This window comes from Ranitomeya variabilis, chromosome 2 (genome assembly GCF_051348905.1).
Source record: "Ranitomeya variabilis isolate aRanVar5 chromosome 2, aRanVar5.hap1, whole genome shotgun sequence".
In the NCBI taxonomy this organism is placed as follows: Eukaryota; Metazoa; Chordata; class Amphibia; order Anura; family Dendrobatidae; genus Ranitomeya; species Ranitomeya variabilis.
The window spans coordinates 834,728,003-834,749,043 of record NC_135233.1 but is presented as its reverse complement, the minus strand read 5'-3'; the positions used below and the strand labels follow the sequence as shown (position 1 = coordinate 834,749,043).

The window sequence follows — 21,041 nt, the reverse complement described above, 5'->3', positions numbered from 1 at the left end:
ATGTAAGAATAAAATGAAGCAGAGTGAGGTGTGCAGGTGCACATGGGAATATTAACTGTATAGAAAACTGATATCTTCCACCAGAATTGCAGTTAATCACAGGAATTACCTTGATTAAATATGCCAAGTGTGAACAGCACTGAACACAGTTGCTAGAATTTGGTAACTTGCTTACTGAGAAGTAGATGTGGATTACACCTAGTAAGCAACAAGACTGAGCTTGGAAATAACGCTGGTTGTAACATGGAAGTCATAAGAAGAAAACTTCAGACAAATATGATGCAGCTGTGGACAATGCTACTTAATACTCAAGCACCTGACCTCTCCCTGATTTGGTTTTTATGGTATTGATGTCAGAGGAGTTTGCCGACTTACCTGAAAAACTTGGCTTGGGCTATTGCAAAGTGAGGCAGCTATAGGATAAGGAAGCAAGGGCCATTGCAGAAGCCAAAAAGATGAGTAACACCCAGGCTTCAATTTTCCGTAATACAGGTCTCATCTTCAAGTGCAAACTACACATGGATTAATATAGTCTAGAACTATGGAAACATATAACTTTGTAATGCAGCTATAGAAACAAGATGGTGCTAAATCAACAGTATTCACATGAGTTTTTATTTAGAAAAGAATATTTATGTAAAAATTGGCTTACCATTTAAGAAAAATTATACTAAGGTAATTTAAAACAGAGAAGAGCATATAAACTATTGTTGGTATGATTTTGAGAGTCTAATAAATTCAATGACATTTGTACTGAAACATTTGTATAAAAGCTTCACGTTCGTACAATGACTAGTTTCATGACATGTTGTCTGGTATCTTCCAGTAGGTCAATAGTTAATTACAATTATAGCAGAGAATTAAATTCATGAAGGTATTTTCCAGCAGGGAAATGATTAATAGCAGCAAGAAGGCAAACTGCAACTTACAGCGAGGAAATTGATAGCCCTGTGTTGCAGAGTAATATCGACAAACTGGGAACTTGCTTGAAGAGGTGCCTTACCTTGATTGCAAAGGCCAGTTATGAACATCACTGAAAACAGTTGATAGAAGTTGGTAACTTGCTTGCTGAGAAGTAGATTTTGGATTATGCCTATTAAGCAGGACTGAGGTTATTTGTAACATGGAAGTCATAAGGAGCAAACGTCTGACAAATAGGAAGCAACTTTGGACAATGCTACTTAATACTCAAGCACCTGACCTTTCCCTGATTCAGTTTTAAAAGGCCTAGGGGGATCATGTCACAGCAGTTTGCAGGACTACTTGAAAAACTTGGTGTGGGCTATTGCAAAGTGAGGCAGCTAGAGGTTAAGCAAGCAAGGGACATCGCTCAAGCTGATCAGGTGAGTAACACCCAGGATCCAATTTCCTGTAATTCATATCCAGTCTTCAAGAGCAGACTACACATGGATTGATTGCAGTCTGTAATTTTGGAAACAAATAGCTTTGTAAAGGAACTGCAATGTTGCAAGATCAAGAATATTTATTTAAGTTTTTATTTTAAATACATCACAGAAAAAATATTTATGTAAAGATTGGCTTACCCTTTATGAAAAATTATACTAAGGTCATTTAAATCAGGAAAGAGCATAGATACTATTGTTGATTTTATTTAGAGAGTCTTATTAATTCAGAGAGGCCATACATGTCAATGACATTTGCAGTGAAACATTTGCATAAAAGCTTCACATTTGTACAATGAATAGCTTTATGACATTCACATCTGTAGGCCTGATGGTCTAAATACTAGTTCTTTATGGAAGATCAGTATAGAGATAATTGCATGTTGATTATACTGTTAAAAATGTTAAGGAAAGATGATTGAATATGTAATGGGACTTGATTCAATGGATTCTCATTTTCATTATTAAGTCTGCTTCCGCAAGCACTTTTAATATGCCAATAGATAATTAAATGTAGATGAAATTCATTGGTATGTTTCATTGCTGGTTTCGTAGTCCTAAAACGTTCCATGGCAAGAATTAATTACATGTTCGTCTCTTGAAAATTACATAACTGGATTAATTTATTTAGATAAATGATGTAACAAGCCCTACGGTAATTTAGTCTTTTACTTCTCACTAGAAGCCCTCATAACAAGACATCAAAAATGTGAATCTGTTCTGCACTGCTGGCTGTTACTGGAGGGTTATTGATATGTGTCGTACGCAAATGTCCCAAGATAGTTAAGATCTCATGTGATAAATACAGGATTTCCTATTCTGAATATGATATTTAGTTCATAATAATTCAGTACGAGCATCCCTAGATCCAACAAGATTATGATCACATTTGTGGAGGAACAGAATATCAAATAATACTTATCTTACATCTTTTAAATGAAAACAAATATGCGTTAATTAAGGCGTCCAACAACTGACTCTGTTGTATTGTTCTGAAGTGGCATAGGCCTTCTTACCTTGTCTAGTTTGCATGGTAGATTAGCTACAAGCTTCTACGCTTGTAAACTGTATAAAATGCATTATTAAAGAAAATATATCAGTGGATTTTCCCAATTTAATCTGAGAGTAGGGTGCAGGGGTTCTAACACAATCAGAGCATTTAGATGTAGAATGCACCAGAGCAGAGAAAGCTAACCCCGCCCATACCATGCTCTCTATATAGGATGACTATTAACACTGAGCTGCTTATCACAGGGAGAGTAGGTGGAGTCAGACTATTGTAGTCTGACAATGCTAATCACAAGATGATAAAACCTTCATTATTAGTAAGCAATGCTATACATGGTTATAAATGACACATCGTTGAACTCTGTGTCTCAACCTCTATCTCCTGCTGTCTTCAGATTACATAGCAAAAACCTTCTGAAAGATTCCCTTTAAACATGCCCAGAGGTGTTCTATGAGACAGGGAGTGCACATTGCCTCAGATGGCCACTTACCTATCGGCAGGTGGTAGCATTTTAAGAATGTTAAGCGCTTGGAGCCTAACATGGTACCTCACAGGGGGGTTCCACAGTAACATAGACAGATTCAGTTCTGATGAAAAGTTTATAACTCTTTTATTTGTCTTTTTTGAGTTAATCTCAGCTGATTAAGCCCTTAACAACCAAAGGTATTTTTGTTTTTTTATATTTTTGGTTTTTTTGCTCCCCTTCTTCCCAGAGCCTTAACTTTTATTTGTTTGTCAAAATGGCCATGTGAGGGCTTGTTGTTTGCAGGACGAGTTGTACTTTTTGAATGACTCCATTGGTTTTAACATATTGTGCACTGGAAAATGAGGAAAAAAATTCCAAGTGCGGTGAAATTGCAAAAAAAAGTGCAATCCTACAGTTTGTTTTTTTTTTCTTTACCATGTTCACTAAACTGACCTGCCTTTTTGATTCTCCAGGTCATTACCAATTCATAGACACTAAATATGTTTAGGTTCCATTTTATTTAAGTGTTGAAAAAAAATCCAAAGTTTGTTAACAAAAGAAAAAATTTTGCGCAATTTTCCGTTACCCATAGCGTCTCCATTTTTCGTGATCTGGGGTTGGGTGAGGGCTTATTTTGTGTATGCTGAGCTGGCATTTTTAACTATACCATTTTCGTGCAGATAGAATCATTTGATCTCCCGTCATTGCATTTTAACCCCTTAACGACCGCCGATACGCCTTTTAACGGCGGCCGCTAAGGGTACTTAATCCACAGCGCCGTTAATTAACGGCGCTGTGGAAAAAGTTAATAGCGCCCCCCAGAGTCGGATTTTCTCTGGGGTCTTGGTTGCCGAGGGTAGCCGAGACCCCAGAGAACATGATTCGGGGGGTTTTTACCGACCCCCGAGTTGCGATCGCCGGTAATTAACCGTTTACCGGCGGTCGCAACAAAAAAAAAAAACGCGATTTGCCGTTTAATTTCTCTGTCCTCCGATGTGATCGCACATCGGAGGACAGAGAAATGTGGTCCCCGATGGCCCCCAATAGCCCCCCCGATACTTACTTACCTCCCCCGGTGCTCCTCGTGTCTCCCCATGGGCGCCGCCATCTTTTTTCCGGAAAAAAATGGCGGGCGCACGCGCAGTGCGCCCGCCGCCCGGCACCCGGAAGATCTTTGGGGTCTCGGCTGCCGGGGGTAGCCGAGACCCCAAAGAACATGATCGGGGTTGGTTTGCACTGACCCCTGCTTTGCGATCGCCGGTAATTAACAGTTTACCGGCGACCGCAAAAAAAAAAAAAAAAAAAAAGCGATCAGTTATTTCTCTGTCCTCTGATGTGATCGCACATCAGAGGACAGAGAAATAGGGGGATTCGGGGACCCTATCATACTCACCCGGGGTCCCTGGGTCCTCTTCTGTCTTCTCCTGCCAGCCGGCTTTTTCATCATGGCGGGCGCATGTGCAGTGCGCCCGCCATCTGCTGCCATCTGCCGGCCGGCAGGAGAAGACAAGTTGGGGCTAAAATTAGGGTTAGGGTTAGGGTTAGGGTTAGGGTTAGAGTTAGGGTTAGAGTTAGGGTTAGGGTTAGGGTTAGGGTTAGAGTTAGGGTTAGAGTTAGGGTTAGGGTTAGGGTTAGAGTTAGGGTTAGGGTTAGGGTTAGAGTTAGGGTTAGGGTTAGGGTTAGAGTTAGGGTTAGGGTTGGGTCTAAATTTAGGGTTAGGGTTAGGGTTAGGGTTAGGCTACTTTCACACTAGCGTTTTTTGGCTTCCGTCGCAATGCGTCGTTGGAGAAAAAACGCATCCTGCAAAAGTGCTTGCAGGATGCGTTTTTTCTCCATTGGCTTGCATTAGAGACGCATTGCGACGGATTGCCACATGTCGCATCCGTCGTGCGACGGATGCGTCGTGCTTTGGCGGACCGTCGACACAAAAAAAACTACATGTAACTTTTTTGTGCGACGTGTCCGCCATTTCCGACCGCGCATGCGTGGCCGGAACTCCGCCCCCGCCTCCCCGCACCTCACAATGGGGCAGCGGATGCGTTGAAAAAACAGCATCCGCTGCACCCGTTGTGCGGCGCTTACAACGCTAGCATCGGTACGTCGGCCCGACACACTGCGATGGGCCGAGTACGACGCTAGTGTGAAAGTAGCCTTAGGCTTCTTTCACACTTGCGTCGGTACGGGGCGGTCGCAATGCGTCGGCCCGATCTACCGACGCACGTTGTGAAAATTGTGCACAACGTGGGCAGCGGATGCAGTTTTTCAACGCATCCGCTGCCCAGTCTATGTCCTGGGGAGGAGGGGGCAGAGTTACGGCCACGCATGCATGGAAATGGCGGACGCGACGTACAAAAAAAAGGTTACATTGAACTTTTTTTGTGACGACGGGGGCTAAAGTTATAGTTAGGGTTGGGGCTAAAGTTAGGGTTGGGGCTAAAGTTAGGGTTAGAGTTGGGATTAGGGTTAGGGTTTGGATTAGGGTTGGGATTAGTGTTACGTTTGGGATTAGGGTTGGGATTAGGGTTAGGGTTGGGATTAGGGTTAGGGGTGTGTTGGATTTAGGGTTTTTATTAGGGTTATGGTTAGGGTTGAGATTAGGGCTGTTTTGGGGTTAGGGTTGTGATTATCGTTAGGGTTGTGATTAGGATTATGGATCGGGTTGAGATTAGGGTTAGGGGTGTGTTGGGGTTAGGGTTGGAGTTAGAATTGGGGGGTTTCCACTGTTTAGGTACATCAGGGGGTCTCCAAACACGACAGCCAATTTTGCGCTAAAAAAGTCAAATGGTACTCCCTCCCTTCTGAGCTCTGCCGTGCGCCCAAACAGTGGTTTACCCCCACATATGGGGCATCAGCGTACTTGGGATAAATTGGACAACAACTTTTGGGGTCCAATTTCTCCTGTTACCCTTGTGAAAATAAAAACTTTGGGGCTAAAAATCTTTTTTGTTGGAAAAAAAAATATTTTTTTATTTTCACTACTCTGCATTATAAACTTCTGTGAAGCACTTGAGCTTTCAAAGTTCTCACCACATATCTAGATAAGTTCCTTAGGGGGTCTAGTTTCCAATATTTGGTCACTTGTGGGGGTTTCTACTGTTTAGGTACATTAGGGGTCTGCAAACGCAACATAACGCCCGCAGACAATTCTATCAAAGTCTGCATTCCAAAATGGCGCTCCTTCCCTTCCGAGCTCTGCCGTGCGCCCAAACAGTGGTTTACCCCCACATATGGGGTACCAGCATACTCAGGACAAATTGGACAACAACTTTTGGGGTCCAATTTCTCTTGTTACCCTTGTGAAAATAAAAACTTGGGGGCTAAAAAATCTTTATTGTTAAAAAATATATATTTTTTATTTTCATGGCTCTACGTTATAAACTTCTGTGAAGCACTTGGGGGTTTAAAGTGCTCACCACACATCTAGATAAGTTCCTTAAGGGGTCTAGTTTCCAAAATGGTATCACTTGTGGGGGGTTTCCACTGTTTAGGCACATCAGGGACTCTCCAAACGCGACATGGCATCCGATCTCAATTCCAGCCAATTCTGCATTGAAAAAGTCAAACGGTGCTCCTTCACTTCCAAGCTCTGCGGTGCGCCCAAACAGTGGTTTACCTCCACATATGGGGTATCGACGTACTCAGGAGAAATTGCACAACAACTTTTGTGGTCTAATTTCTCCTGTTACCCTTGTGAAAATAAGAATTTGTGGGCGAAAAAATCATTTTTGTGAAAACAAATGCGATTTTTTATTTTCACGGCTCTACGTTATAAACTTCTGTGAAGCACTTGGGGGTTCAAAGTGCTCACCACACATCTAGATAAGTTCCTTGGGGGGTCTAGTTTCCAAAATGGTGTCACTTGTGGGGGGTTTCCACTGTTTAGGCACATTAGGGGCTCTCCAAACGCGACATGGCGTCCGATCTCAATTCCAGCCAATTCTGCATTGAAACAGTCAAACGGTGCTCCTTCACTTCCAAGCTCTGTGGTGCGCCCAAACAGTGGTTTACCTCCACATATGGGGTATCGGCGTACTCAGGAAAAATTGTACAACAAAATTTGTGGTTAAATTTCTGTTTTTACACTTGTGAAAATTAAAAAAAATGGTTCTGAAGTAAAATGTTTGCAAAAAAAAGTTAAATGTTCATTTTTTTCTTCCACATTGTTTTAGTTCCTGTGAAGTACGTAAAGGGTTAATAAACTTCTTGAATGTGGTTTTGAGCAGCTTGAGGGGTGCAGTTTTTAGAATGGTGTCACACTTGGTTATTTTCTATCATATAGACCCCTCAAAATCACTTCAAAGGTGATGTGGTCCCTAAAACAAACATGGTGTTGTAAAAATGAGAAATTGCTGGTCAACTTTTAACCCTTATAACTCCCTAACAAAAAAAAAATTGTTTCCAAAATTGTGCTGATGTAAAGTAGACATGTGAGAAATGTTATTTATTAACTATTTTTTGTGACATATCTCTCTGATTTAAGGGCATAAAAATACAAAGTTTGAAAATTGCAAAATTTTAAAAATTTTCCCCATATTTCCATTTTTGTCATAAATAATCGCAAGTAATATCGAAGAAATGTTACCACTAACTTGAAGTACAACATGTCACGAAAAAACAATCTCAGAATCAGCGGGATCCGATAAAGCGTTCCAGAGTTATAACCTCATAAAGTGACACTGGTCAGAATTGTAAAAATTGGCTCGGTCATTAAGTACCAAATTGGCTCTGTCACTAAGGGGTTAATGCAATGTTGCAACAACCAAAAAAAATTAATTCTGGCATTTTGACTTTTTTTCTCATTACGCCGTTTAATGATTAGGTTAATTCTAATTCTATATTTTATATTGATAGAACGGGCGATTCTGAATGCGGCAATACCAAATATGTGTATATTTGATTTATTCTTGTTTTATTTTGAATGGGACAAAAGGGGGTTGATTTTGACTTTTATATATTTTTTATTTTTTTTATATTTTTTAAAACTTCTTTTTATTTTTGCATGCTTCAATAGTCTCCATGGGAGACTAGAAGCTGCAGTTGTCTGATCGGCTCTGCTACATACAGACGATGATCAGATCGCCTGTATGTAGCAGAAATGCTCACTTGTATGCAAAAAAGAAAAAGCATCAAGCTATATAAAGAGGACCACCACTTAAATATAATAATATAAATTTTATTAAACAACTAGAAAAGCAGAAACACCACTCTATTAAAAACAATTAAAACCAAAAAACCAAAGTGAGCCGTGGGTTCCATATAAGGAGCCTACCCCCCTGGACATGTGTGATGGAACAGAAATAAGTACACAGATAAACAAATGTACAAACGGTCTTGTAATGGTACATATATTATTAACAATAATATGTTTGTCCTGGATGGATGAATCATTGATACAGCTAGGAGAACACCACCATAAGATATACAAAATTGGCACAACTTGCAGTGTGAGTAGCACAAGCAGATAATAGTAATGAATATTTCAAATAGCACATATCTAAACCATAGCTGCTAGAATATATAATATATAACAACAGAATAATAATGTGACACTCACAAAGGGAGAGGGCACTATGCTGCACAGATATAACAATATACAGATATACCACCCAAAAAAAAAAGGGGAGTGAGTAGCCCTCCCAAGATGTTTATGGATATAGACAGCCCGCTGTCCTACAGTTGTCCCAGACAACCAGGTTGCAAGAAGATAGTCTTGCTAAACGAACATGACCACGCGACCTGCTCCTAACTCCTGCTACTCACACTGCAAGTTGTGCCAATTTTGTATATCTTATGGTGGTGTTCTCCTAGCTGTATCAGTGATTCATCCATCCAGGACAAACATATTATTGTTAATAATATATGTACCATTACAAGACCATTTGTACATTTGTTTATCTGTGTACTTATTTCTGTTCCATCACACATGTCCAGGGGGGTAGGCTCCTTATATGGAACCCACGGCTCACTTTGGTTTTTTGGTTTTAATTGTTTTTAATAGAGTGGTGTTTCTGCTTTTCTAGTTGTTTAATAAAATTTATATTATTATATTTAAGTGGTGGTCCTCTTTATATAGCTTGATGCTTTTTCTTTTTTGCATATGTGTACTATTTGCAGGTCAAGCTTGGGTTGACCCCCTTGTTATAATTGTAACTTAGCTATTGATGTTGATGGTGCCCTCCATCTTTCTTGTTTACATAGAAATGCTCACTTGCTATCACCCCTCTGCCTGCACCTAAAATGCTGCAATCAAGTCTGATCGTAGCATTTTGGAGATTAAAGTGCTGGGAGAGGTGCGTGATCACTCCTGGCACTTAGTGCCGGGTGTCAGCTGTCAGAATCAGCTGACACCTGGTGGCAATTGTGAGCGCACAGCCTACGTGCGCGCAAAATCGCCGGGACGTATCCTTGCATCCCAGGTCAATAAGACCCAGTCACAGGGACATATTATTATTATTATTTATTATTATAGCGCCATTTATTCCGTGGTGCTTTACATGTGAGGAGGGGTATACATAATAAAAATAAGTACAATAATCTTGAACAATACAAGTCACAACTGGTACAGGAGGAGAGAGGACCCTGCCCACGATGGTTCACAATCTACAAGGGATGGGTGAGGATACAGTAGGTGAGGGTAGAGCTGGTCGTGCAGCTATTTCGTCGATCGGTGGTTACTGCAGGTTGTAGGCTTGTCGGAAGAGGTTGGTCTTCAGGTTCTTTCTGAAGGTCTCGATGGTAGGTGAGAGTCTGATGTGTTGTGGTAGAGAGAAATCTTGTATGCGATTGTGGGAAGAGGAGATAAGAGGGGAGTAGAGAAGGAGATGTTGTGAGGATCAGAGGTTGCGTGCAGGAAAGTATGGAGGAGACAGGTTGTGGATGGCTTTGTATGTCATGGTTAGGCTTTTGTACTGGAGTCTCTGGTTAATGGGGAGCCAGTGAAGGGATTGACAGAGGGGAGAGGCCGGGGAATAGCGGGGGACAGGTGGATTAGTCGGGCAGCAGAGTTTAGAATAGATTGGAGGGGTGCGAGAGTGTTAGAGGGGAGGCCACAGAGCAGGAGGTTACAGTAGTTGAGGCGGGAGATGATGAGGGCATGGACTAGGGTTTTTGCAGATCCTTGGTTTAGGAATGTACGGATCCGTGAAATATTTTTGAGTTGAAGGCGGCAGGAAGTAGAAAGGGCTTGGATATGTGGTTTGAAGGAGAGATCAGTGTCAAGGATTACCCCAAGACAGCGAGCTTGTGGGACTGGGGAGAGTGGGCAGCCATTTACTGTAATGGATAGGTTCGTTGGGGGGGTCACGTGAGATGGGGGAAAGACTATGAATTCTGTTTTGTCCATTTTAAGTTTTAGAAATCTAGCAGAGAAGAAGGATGAAATAGCCAACAGACATTGAGGGATTCTAGTTAGTAGGGTGGTGATATCTGGTCCAGAAATGTAAATCTATGTGTCGTCAGCATAGAGATGATACATAGAGATGATACTGAAAGCTGTGAGATTCTATGAGCTGTCCCAGTCCAAAGGTGTAGATGGAGAAGAGCAGGGGCCCTAGAACTGAACCTTGCGGGACTCCGAATAATAGGGGGCGAGGTGAGGAGGTGGTGTGTGAGTAGGAGACACTGAATGTCTGGTCAGTTAGGTATGACGAGATCCAGGATAGGACCAAGTCTGTAATGCAGGGATGAGAGGGTCCGCAGCAACAGGGAATGGTCCACTGTGTCAAAGGCAGAGGACAGGTCCAGGAGGAGGAGGATAGAGTAGTGTCGCTTGCTCTTGGCGGTTAATAGGTCATTGGTGACCTTAGTTAAGGCAGTTTCAGTGGAGTGGTGTGACCGGAAGCCTGATTGTAAGTAGTCAAAGAGGGAGCAGGAAGATAGATGGGAGGACAGTTCAAGATGGACGTGTTGTTCAAGTAGTTTTGAGGCATAGGGGAGAAGTGGATGGGTCAAGAGAGGGTTTTTTGAGGATAGGTGTGATTGAGGCATGTTTACAGCTTGAGGGGAGAACACCAGTTGTTAGTGATAGGTTGAAGAGATGGGTTAGGGTTGGGATGAAGACTATGGCGAGGTTTGGGATGAAGTGGGATGGTATCGGATCAAGTGCACAGGTGGTGAGATGCGATCTTGAAAGTAGAGTGAAGAGTCGATCTTCTGTAATGGTGGAGAAGTTGGTTTTGGAGGTGGAGGGCTGGGTAGTTGGGAGGAAGGGCTCTGGGGGTTGTCCACTAAAACTGTCTCTGATATTCTCAATCTTCTGCTTGAAACATGAGGCAAAGTCTTCAGCTGAGATGAGTGGGGAGGGAGGAGATGCTGGGGGATGGAGGAGAGAATTTAAGGTGTTGAATAACTGTTTAGGGTTGTGGGAGGATATGAGAGATGAGAAGTAGGTTTGTTTTGCTGTGGTGAGTGTGATCTTGAAAGTAGTGTGGGACTGTTTGAATGCGATGAAGTGTTCGTTGGAGTGGGATCTTTTCCATCTCCGCTCAGCAGCCCTGGACGCTCACCTCAGTTCTTTGGTCAGGCTGGTGTGCTAGGGCTGTCTGTTGATTTTGCGAGCTTTGGTATGTGTGAGAGGGGCAAGAGATTCCAAAGCTACAGCTATTGTGGTGTTATATAGAGTGGCAACGTCATCCGCATTGTGTAGGGAACTTATGTCTGTGAGAGGGAGGAGGGATTCAGAGAGTGAGTGTAGATTGCATATATCTCAGGCCAAACTTTTAAATGCCACTGTATATGTCTTATGAAAGAGACGGTCTGGCTCTGAATCACATAGTTTTTATACTCATATAGCAATAAACAACAAGATCAATTCCCTTGGAGTTTGGAATCTTTGTTTATTTGTATGGATTGATGCGAGCTGGGAATATGTGGAATTTGTCCTTATGAGATAATCACTACAGGCGGGAAATGGTTGCACCACAAAAACAGATTGTATTGTCTTAAATTTAATAATTCTTCATCTTAAGACTAAGGGTACCGTCACACATTGAAATTTTCATCGCTGCGACGGCACGATTCGTGACGTCGCAGCGTCGTATAATCATCGCTCCAGCGTCGTAGACTGCGGTCACACGTTGCAATCACGGCGCTGGAGCGATGCCGAAGTCCCTGGGTAACCAGGGTAAACATCGGGTAACTAAGCGCAGGGCCGCGCTTAGTAACCCGATGTTTACCCTGGTTACTAGCGTAAACGTAAAAAAACAAACAGTACATACTCACCCGTCGGTGTCCTTCAGGTCCCTTGCCGTCTGCTTCCTGCTCTGAGTGCAGCCGTACAGTGAGAGCAGATCGCAGCACCGCTGCGCTCTGCTCTCACTTTCCGGCCGGCACTCAGAGCAGGAAGCAGACGGCAAGGGACCTGAAGGACACCGACGGGTGAGTATGCACGGTTTGTTTTTTTACGTTTACGCTTGTAACCAGGGTAAACATCGGGTTACTAAGCGCGGCCCTGCGCTTAGTTACCCGATGTTTACCCTGGTTACAAGCGAAGACATCGCTGGATCGCTGTCACACACAACGATCCAGCGATGTCAGCGGGTGATCAAGCGACGAAAGAAAGTTCCAAACGATCTGCTACGACGTACGATTCTCAGCAGGGTGTCTGATTGCAGTAGCGTGTCAGACACAGCGATATCGTAACGATATCGCTAGAACGTCACGAATCGTAACGTCGTAGCGATGGAAATTTCAATGTGTGACGGTACCCTTAGCCTTAAGTCCTCCAAATTGTTGTACACGCTGCTCCAAGTCAGTAGCTTGATTTCATTTTACTACTTTACCTTTTCTCAAACGTTATACCTAAAGTGCACAGGCGTTGTTTGTGTTTTTTTTTTCTTTTCAGAGATTTGACAGACATAGCTTATTTATGTATTTAATTTAAATGTACATGAAGTCCAGGGCTGAATTTAAGAGGTGGGTGACCCGTGGCCCATTTTGGAGGGAGGCCCATTTTTCAAGGTGCTGCAATATGTAATGCAAAAACACAAAATGAAACGAACGCAAGTTTATTTACAAAAATCATTTACGCAGAGTAATTCAAGTAAAATCATTCATTTTTTACAATCCGGGCACTTTCCTTGATTTTCGTGCTGCAAAATCACTAATGATGTCACTAAAGTCCAATTCACGCAGTATATCTGACCTTGTCAACCCTTGAAGTCCTGAAAGGGCGTTAAAGATTAAAATATGTACATATGTATGTATGTACAGTATATTGTAGAAATTTGGGCTGTCTTTATCAAAGACTGTTGCTGGGCTCTATATGTCAGAGGCTTCTGCTGGGCTGTATATGTATGAGAGGCTTCTGCTGGGCTGTATATATATGAGGGGCTTCTGCTGGTCTCTTTATGTCATAGGCTTCTGCTGGGCTCTATATGTCAGAGGCTTCTGCTGGGCTCTATATGTCAGAGGCTTCTGCTGGGCTCTATATGTCAGAGGCTTCTGCTGGGCTGTATATGTATGAGAGGCTTCTGCTGGGCTGTATATATATGAGGGGCTTCTGCTGGACTCTATATGTCAGAGGCTTCTGCTGGGCTCTATATGTCAGAGGCTTCTGCTGGGCTGTATACGTATGAGAGGCTTCTGCTGGGCTGTATATGTATGAGAGGCTTCTGCTGGGCTGTATATATATGAGGGGCTTCTGCTGGCCTGTATATGTATGAGAGGCGTCTGCTGGGCTGTATATATATGAGGGGCTTCTGCTGGGCTGTATATGTATGAGAGGCTTCTGCTCGGCTGTATATATTATGAGGGGCTTCAGCTGGGCTCTATATGTCAGAGGCTTCTGCTGGTCTGTATGTGTATGAGAGGCTTCTGCTGGGCTGTATATATATGAGGGGCTTCTGCTGGGCTCTATATGTCATAGGCTTCTGCTGGGCTCTATATGTCAGAGGCTTCTGCTGGGCTGTATATGTATGAGAGGCTTCTGCTGGGCTGTAAATATATGAGGGGCTTCTGCTGGGCTGTATATGTATGATAGGCTTCTGCTGGGCTGTATGTATATGAGGGGCTTCTGCTGGGCTGTATATGTATGAGAGGCTTCTGCTGGGCTGTATATGTATGAGAGGCTTCTGCTGGGCTGTATAAATTATAAGGGGCTTCAGCTGGGCTCTATATGTCAGAGGCTTCTGCTGGGCTCTATATGTATGAGAGGCTTTTGCTGGTCTGTATGTGTATGAGAGGCTTCTGCTGGGCTGTATATATATGAGGTGCTTCTGCTGGGCTCTATATGTCATAAGCTTCTGCTGGGCTCTATATGTCAGAGGCTTCTGCTGGGCTGTATATGTATGAGAGGCTTCTGCTGGGTTGTATATGTTTGAGAGGCTTCTGCTGGGCTTTATATGTATGAGAGGCTTCTGCTGGGCTGTATATATATATGAGGGGCTTCTGCTGAGCTGTATATATATATGAGGGGCTTCTGCTGGGCTGTATATATATACATATGAGGGGCTTCTGCTGGGCTGTATATATATATGAGGGGCTTCTGCTGGGCTGTATATATATGAGGGGCTTCTGCTGAGCTGTATATATATGAGGGGCTTCTGCTGGGCTGTATATATATATATATATATATATATATATATATATATATAAGGGGTTTCTGCTGGGCTGTATATATATATATATATATATATATATATATATATATATATATATATATATATATATATATATATATGAGGGGCTGCTGCCAGGCTGTATATATCAGAGGCTGTATATATCAGAGGCTGTTGCTGTGCTGGCTGTATATGTATGAGAGGCTTCTGCTTGGCTGTATATATTAGAAGTTGCTGTTGGGCTGTATATATATATGAGGGGCTGCTATATCAGAAGCTGTTGCTGTGCTGGCTGTATATAGAATAGAGGCTGAGGGGCTGTCTAAAGTGTATACACAGCACTATACTGTAAACAGGTCCACACTATATACATACATATACATACAGTATACACAGACACACTGTAATGCAGGATATAGTGTGGATCTGTATATACAGTATGGTCCTGTGTAGGACATGAGCTGCAAGAAAGATACACAGATAGACAGACAGACACACAGACACACACACAGACAGACAGATAGAGATCATACTCACCTACCGCGACACTGTGAAGACTGAACCACTTCACCTCTGGATCTTCAGTGACTGGGCATGCCCGGAGATCTTGGGGTAAGGGAGCCATGTGCTCTGCTCCCTGTGGCAGCTTGTCCCAGACTGGGGATTTCCCAGCACTTCCTGATCTAAACTAGGTGGAAACTAGAATAGCTCCTCCTATTGAAACCTCAGTTCTCATGTAAATACTTCACATCGTATCATAGTATAAATAGTATAAATAGTATAAATCAGCAGATGTTGCTGGAACCCAACAAATGAGAAAATACCTGGAAAAATACATAGATCAAATGAAAGCACATATCTGAAAACAGTGAAGGGGTAGCTAGAATGTGATCTGTATTGTAAAGGGTCATTCACGGTCCAGGGTACTTGAAGAGACAGACATAATCTGGACCGGGTCACTACATTGTTGACTTGCCGGGCAGCAGTAATGTCGTGTGTGCGTAACACCGCAATGATGACTTCATGCTAGCCCAGTTAGTCAAAAAACATGCCAAATATAAAAGAGGTTCACAGGGCTCCCATCCGTCGGTCACAGATTACTGACCTGGCCAATAGACCAGACTCCTGCAAATCGATTCTCCCATCTCTAGATAAAACAATTGGTTGTTAGAATTATTTTATTTATGGACATATTTGTAAGATTTTCTAATTTAATTATGGAAATTTTGGAAAAATTGACAATTAATATGGTTATTTTTGCTTTTTAGTTATGATAAATAACATGTTCCCCTATATTATTTACAGCTGTGTCATACCCAAATTATAAGAAGACACCTCCTCCAGTTCCTCCACGAACAACCTCCAAGCCGCTTATCTCAGTGACAGCACAAAGCAGCACAGAGTCAACCCAGGATGCCTATCACGATAGCCGGACTCAAAGGATATCCCCATGGCCCCATGATGGCCGGGGCCTTTACAACTCCACAGACAGTCTGGATAGTAACAAGGCCATGAATCTTGCCTTGGAATCAGCTGCAGCACAGCGTCATGCCTCTGAGAGCAAAAGCAGCTCTGTTAGGAGCACCAGTGACAAGGCTGTTTCAGTTACCAAGTCGGATGAGTTCCTCAAGAAACGGCGTGCCTCAATAGGGATCCAGGTATGGTTTTACTTTGATATGTTGCTTTTCAAAATTACTTTATTGGTCTGTAAAAAAACATTTTATTGAATAGGTAAAATACTTAACTAATAAAATTGACTTGGATTCTCTTGATTGATATTGAGTTAGATATTTTTTATTAAAAAGATAAGTATTGTCTTAAGGAAAAAATACATTACTGTCTGATGTTTAATGAGGTTGTCCCATCTTAGAAAATTATCACCGATTGAATAGGTAATAGCATGCTGATTGCTATTGGCCAGACTGCTGGGACCATGACCAATCCCAAGAACATGGTGATGAAACAGTCCAGTAGAATGGAGTGGTAGCAGTGCATGCATAGACAATGAATGTGCATGTGAGACCACCACTACATTTGAATAAATCCCTCTACTCAAGTTAGGATAATCCCATTAACTTCAAAAAACAAAATGAGTTACGTTGGGAAAAGAAGGATACAGTATTTGTGTAATAAAAATGGTTTGTTAAGGATCCATTGTAAAAATGTGAAAAACTAAGTATACCCTATTTGAATTCTATGTTTTCTTTAAATAAGAACAGAATAAAAATATGGGTCTTAGAAAGGCTTAAAATTAGGTGAATACAATGTCAAACAGCAGAACATGGCAAATTACACTGTGTCATTATTCATTTATCCAAAACATTGCCTAAATGCAGAAGGAGTTTGTAGAAACGTAAGTACACCCCATAAATCAATAGCTTTTTAAAACACCTTTAGCAACAATAAGCTGCAGTAATTGTTTTCTGTGTGACCTTATCAATTTGTCATATCACTGCTATGCCAGCTACTTCTCACATTCCTTTCTTCGTATTTGCCATCTGTCTGACAATGGTTTGAGATTGTGGTCCTGAACGTCACATACATGTTTTTTTGCATAGCTTAAGAATTAAATTTTGCATTACTTCATTGGAGTGCTGAGTCATTCGCCTGTAAATAATTAATCAAGGGCATTTTATTAGTAGTACCTAGCTACTACTTACTCTTTTAATTCCTATTGAATCAGTAAGGGTGTTCTTAATTTTTCACACACTGCTTCTGCATTTTTGCCTAATTTTTGTCAACTAAATAATGACATGGTGTAATTTAGCATGTGTTGATGTTCCTCTGGGATTGTATTTAGCAAATTTTAAACAGAATTTTTTTTTATCGTGTCTTGATAGTAAAACCATAGAATTCAAAAGTGTGCTTAGTTTTTCTCATGATTGAATATTGATCTTAATTCCATTAATTATATTTCAGACTCCATATGTAAGTGAGGCATTTAGCAACATGTACAACATTAAACCACTGTATAAATAGCAGTAAAAATGCTGGACTCAATTGCAGAATTCCTAATCATTAAAGCATACATATACCTATTAAGGAGAGGGGATCATTTTCCCCAGAAGGAAAACAGAAGTCCTGAGAATTAATAAAGTGCAATATAGACAAAGTAAAAAAGGCTAAAAACTACCCAAAATACAAGGTACTGTATGTGCACAGAAGCAAATATTGCCCTTAAAAAAAGCAGTAGTATTAAGAAAATATGTTGAAACATGCAAAATGCCCCAATATCTGGACAATATTTTTTTGGGGGACCATATATATTATTTGTTGTCAAACCAACCTGATTTTTTTTAACGAAGAGGTGAGTAGAAACCCGGACAGAGGAATAGCCATGGATATAGTGCTTTTGGACTCTACACAGCTATTTGACTTGCGACTATCATCCATGGATGTCTAATAGGTAAATTAAGGTCTCTAGACTTAGAATGTATAGATTGTAAATCAATCAAAAACTAGCTCTAGTGATGAGCAAGTATACTCGTTACTCGAGATTTCTCAAGCACGATCGGGTGTCCTCCGAGTATTTGTAAGTACTCAGAGATTTAGTTTTTCTTGCTGCAGCTGAATGATTTACATCTGTTAGCCAGCATAAGTACATGTGGGGGTTGCCTGGTTGCTAGGGAATCCCCACATGTACTTATGCTGGCTAACAGATGTAAATCATTCAGCTGCAGCGCAGAAAACTAAATCTCCAAGTACTTACAAATACTCGGAGGACACCCGAGCGTGCTTGGGAAATCTCGAGTACCTAGTATACTCGTACATCACTAACTAGCTCATAGTCCATCCCTAGAGTTTTGTGTTGAATGACTGCAACTCTAAATCCTCCCCAGTTATAAGTGTTATACCTCAAGGTTCAGTGGTGGGCTTGCTATCATTCAATTTATGTATTAATGATATAGAAGATGTGGTTAACAGTATTGGTTCTATTTTAGCAGGTGACCCTATGCTTTGCAGTATAATGCAGTCCATTGAAGATGTTCATAAGTTATAAGCTGATTTGCAGAAACTGAATACTGAGTACTAATAATATGTGGGCATGATATGTTCTAGCGGGAGTAAAACTAGAAGAGTCACTGGTAGAGAAGGATCTGGGTGTATTTGTAGATGACATAATAAATAAGTCGACAATGTCAATCAGGGGCTTCAAAAGCCACCAGGATACTGTTATGTATTAAAAGAGGCATGGACTTGTGATACAGGGATGTGACAACAACAATTTACAAAGCATTAGTATGACTTCATCTGCAATAAGCTCTGAAGTTAAAAAGGATGTCTTGGAGTTAGAAAAGGTAATAAGAAGATCCAGAAAATTGATAGAGGATCTTAGCTATATGGAAAGATTAAAATTATTACTTAAATTTAGTCTTGAGAAGAGAGTGGAGAGACATCTAAGCGGGGTATGATTAATGAGATTATCCTCTTCTTGGACAATTCTTCAATACTATATTACCCCATGTAAAATAATATTCACTATAATTGTGTCTGGTGCCGTCACCGTTCTAGCACTAGCGTCTTGTATCCCTGGACTCACATGACATTATGTGACATGTAATCTGCAATCAGTCAGTGGCCACTTCACTCTTACCTCCTTGTAACTGACATCTGGAGGGAGTTAGTGGGCAGCAGTTTAATCTAAAAGAAGTGAGTGATGTGGCCACTAATTGGCTGCAGGGCTCATGTGACATAAGAATGTCACGCGAGTCCCTGGGAAACTAGGCATCAACATTGCTGAAACAGCACGCATGTTATTAGTTTACATGGGAGAATATAGTGATCGAGAAGGTATTGTCCAAGAACTGAACAACCCCCTTTAACCTGTACAAGTAAATAAATGGCCCATACAAAAATATAGCAAAAGTTGTTTTATTTAAAACCCCCTCAAAAGGCAAAGAAGTATTCTATGGACCTGGAGGAAAAAAAGATTCAATCTCTAAAGGTAAGAGGTAGAGATGATCGAATCTTTTGAAATTCATATTCACCAGGTTAAACTAATTATTGTGAAAAATTCAATTTGGTTTCAATTTGCCATAAATTGCAGGTATTCCAGTTTACCTGAAAAGATGTGTATAAGACTGAGGTCTCCTAGTAGTGTATCCAACCCCTTTCCATCTCTTTAATCAAAATTCAGCATTAGGCTGGGGTCACACTGCGTTATGGCAGTCGGTTAGACGGACTGTTACACCGCGGCATAATGCGGTGTAACGCAGTCTGTTAACGCTGCCATTAACCCCTATTATCGGGCGCATCACCAACGCATGCCATAATCGGCATGCGCTAGCGATGTGCCGTCATACAGTGACGGAGCCTCGGATGCGGGCTGCAGCGTCTGAGGCTCCGTCACCGCCAGCACAGATGAATCATCTGCGCTAGCAATATAGCATAATGCGATGGCGTGTATGCTATAGCGTTAACACAGTATGAACCTGGCCTTAGTAATGGCAGTTATCTCACCATAGAAATAGCTAGTAATCCAGTAATAACCAACAGCCCATTTAACACATTGTACTGAGAGATATTCAGTGTTGTTTTCTATTTTTTATAAAAACAAACTGCCCAAAAATTATCCCTTTTTGTAATTTGTGGTCAAACCGACCACAACACTGACTCAAGCAAATGGGGTGTCTATTAGAGGAAACATCATCTTACTGTGTTTGACATAAGTGAAATGCCACAAAGAGAACTTGACAGCTGATATATCCTGCTCAATCCACGCGCAAATCAAATTGTAAATTGTTTGAATTCACTGGGACCTGCAAATTTCATAAAATAAATTCAACTTGAATTTGGTTAACATCGATCCAATTTGATCAACTCTAATTACAAGCCTTTTTCACCATGAGAATTATTAACAGCCTACCTCACAAGCTGTTCACAGCAGGACCTCTTGTTGGTTTCAAAAGAGAGTGTTGATACTTTTTTGTTTTTTAGAAAAAATATAGCATGACTACCTATATACAGTGCCCCATAAGCCAGTGCCCCATAAGTATTCATACCCCATAAGGAGCTATTCCACATTTTTTCACATTACACCTACACACTTAAATGTTTTTTTATTTGGATTTTATGTGACATAAGAACACAAAGTAGCAAGTATTTGTGAAGTGTAAAAGGAATACTATATGGTTTTCTAAATATTTTAATATATAAATCTGAAAATTGTGACGTGCATTTGTATTCAGCCCTGCTGAATCACTACTTTGTAGAACCTCCTTTCACTGCAATTACTGCAGTAAGACTTTTGGGGTAAGTCTCTGCCAGCTTTACACTTCTAGAGGCTGCACTTTTCATACATTTTTCCTTGTAAACTAGCTCTAGCTCTCTGAGATTGGATGGAGAGCTTCTGTGAACAGCAATTTTCAAATCTTTTCCACAGATTCCCAATTGGATTTAGCTCTGGACTTTGACTGGGCCATTCAAACACATGCATATGTTTTGATCTAAACCATTCCATTGTAGTTCTGGCAGTATGTTTAGGGTCATTGGTCTTTTGGAAGGTGAACATACAGCCCAGTCTCAATTCTTTTGCAGCCTTTAATCAGTTTTCCTCAAAGATTGCCCTGTATTTACCTCCATCCATCTTCCCATCAACTCAACCCTGC

At 41.3% G+C, this 21,041-nt stretch overlaps 1 protein-coding gene across 9 annotated transcripts in view; it reads left to right on the top strand.

Moving 5' to 3' along the window:
* The window catches only part of DLGAP2 (DLG associated protein 2), a 1,328,681-nt gene that overhangs the window by 1,190,044 nt on the left and 117,596 nt on the right, over positions 1-21,041 (top strand). For all 9 annotated transcript variants that reach the window (XM_077290075.1, XM_077290073.1, XM_077290074.1 and 6 more), the window contains one exon: positions 15,739-16,091. In XM_077290075.1, coding sequence (XP_077146190.1) covers positions 15,739-16,091 — 353 coding nt within the window. The remainder of the gene's footprint in view (positions 1-15,738; positions 16,092-21,041) is intronic.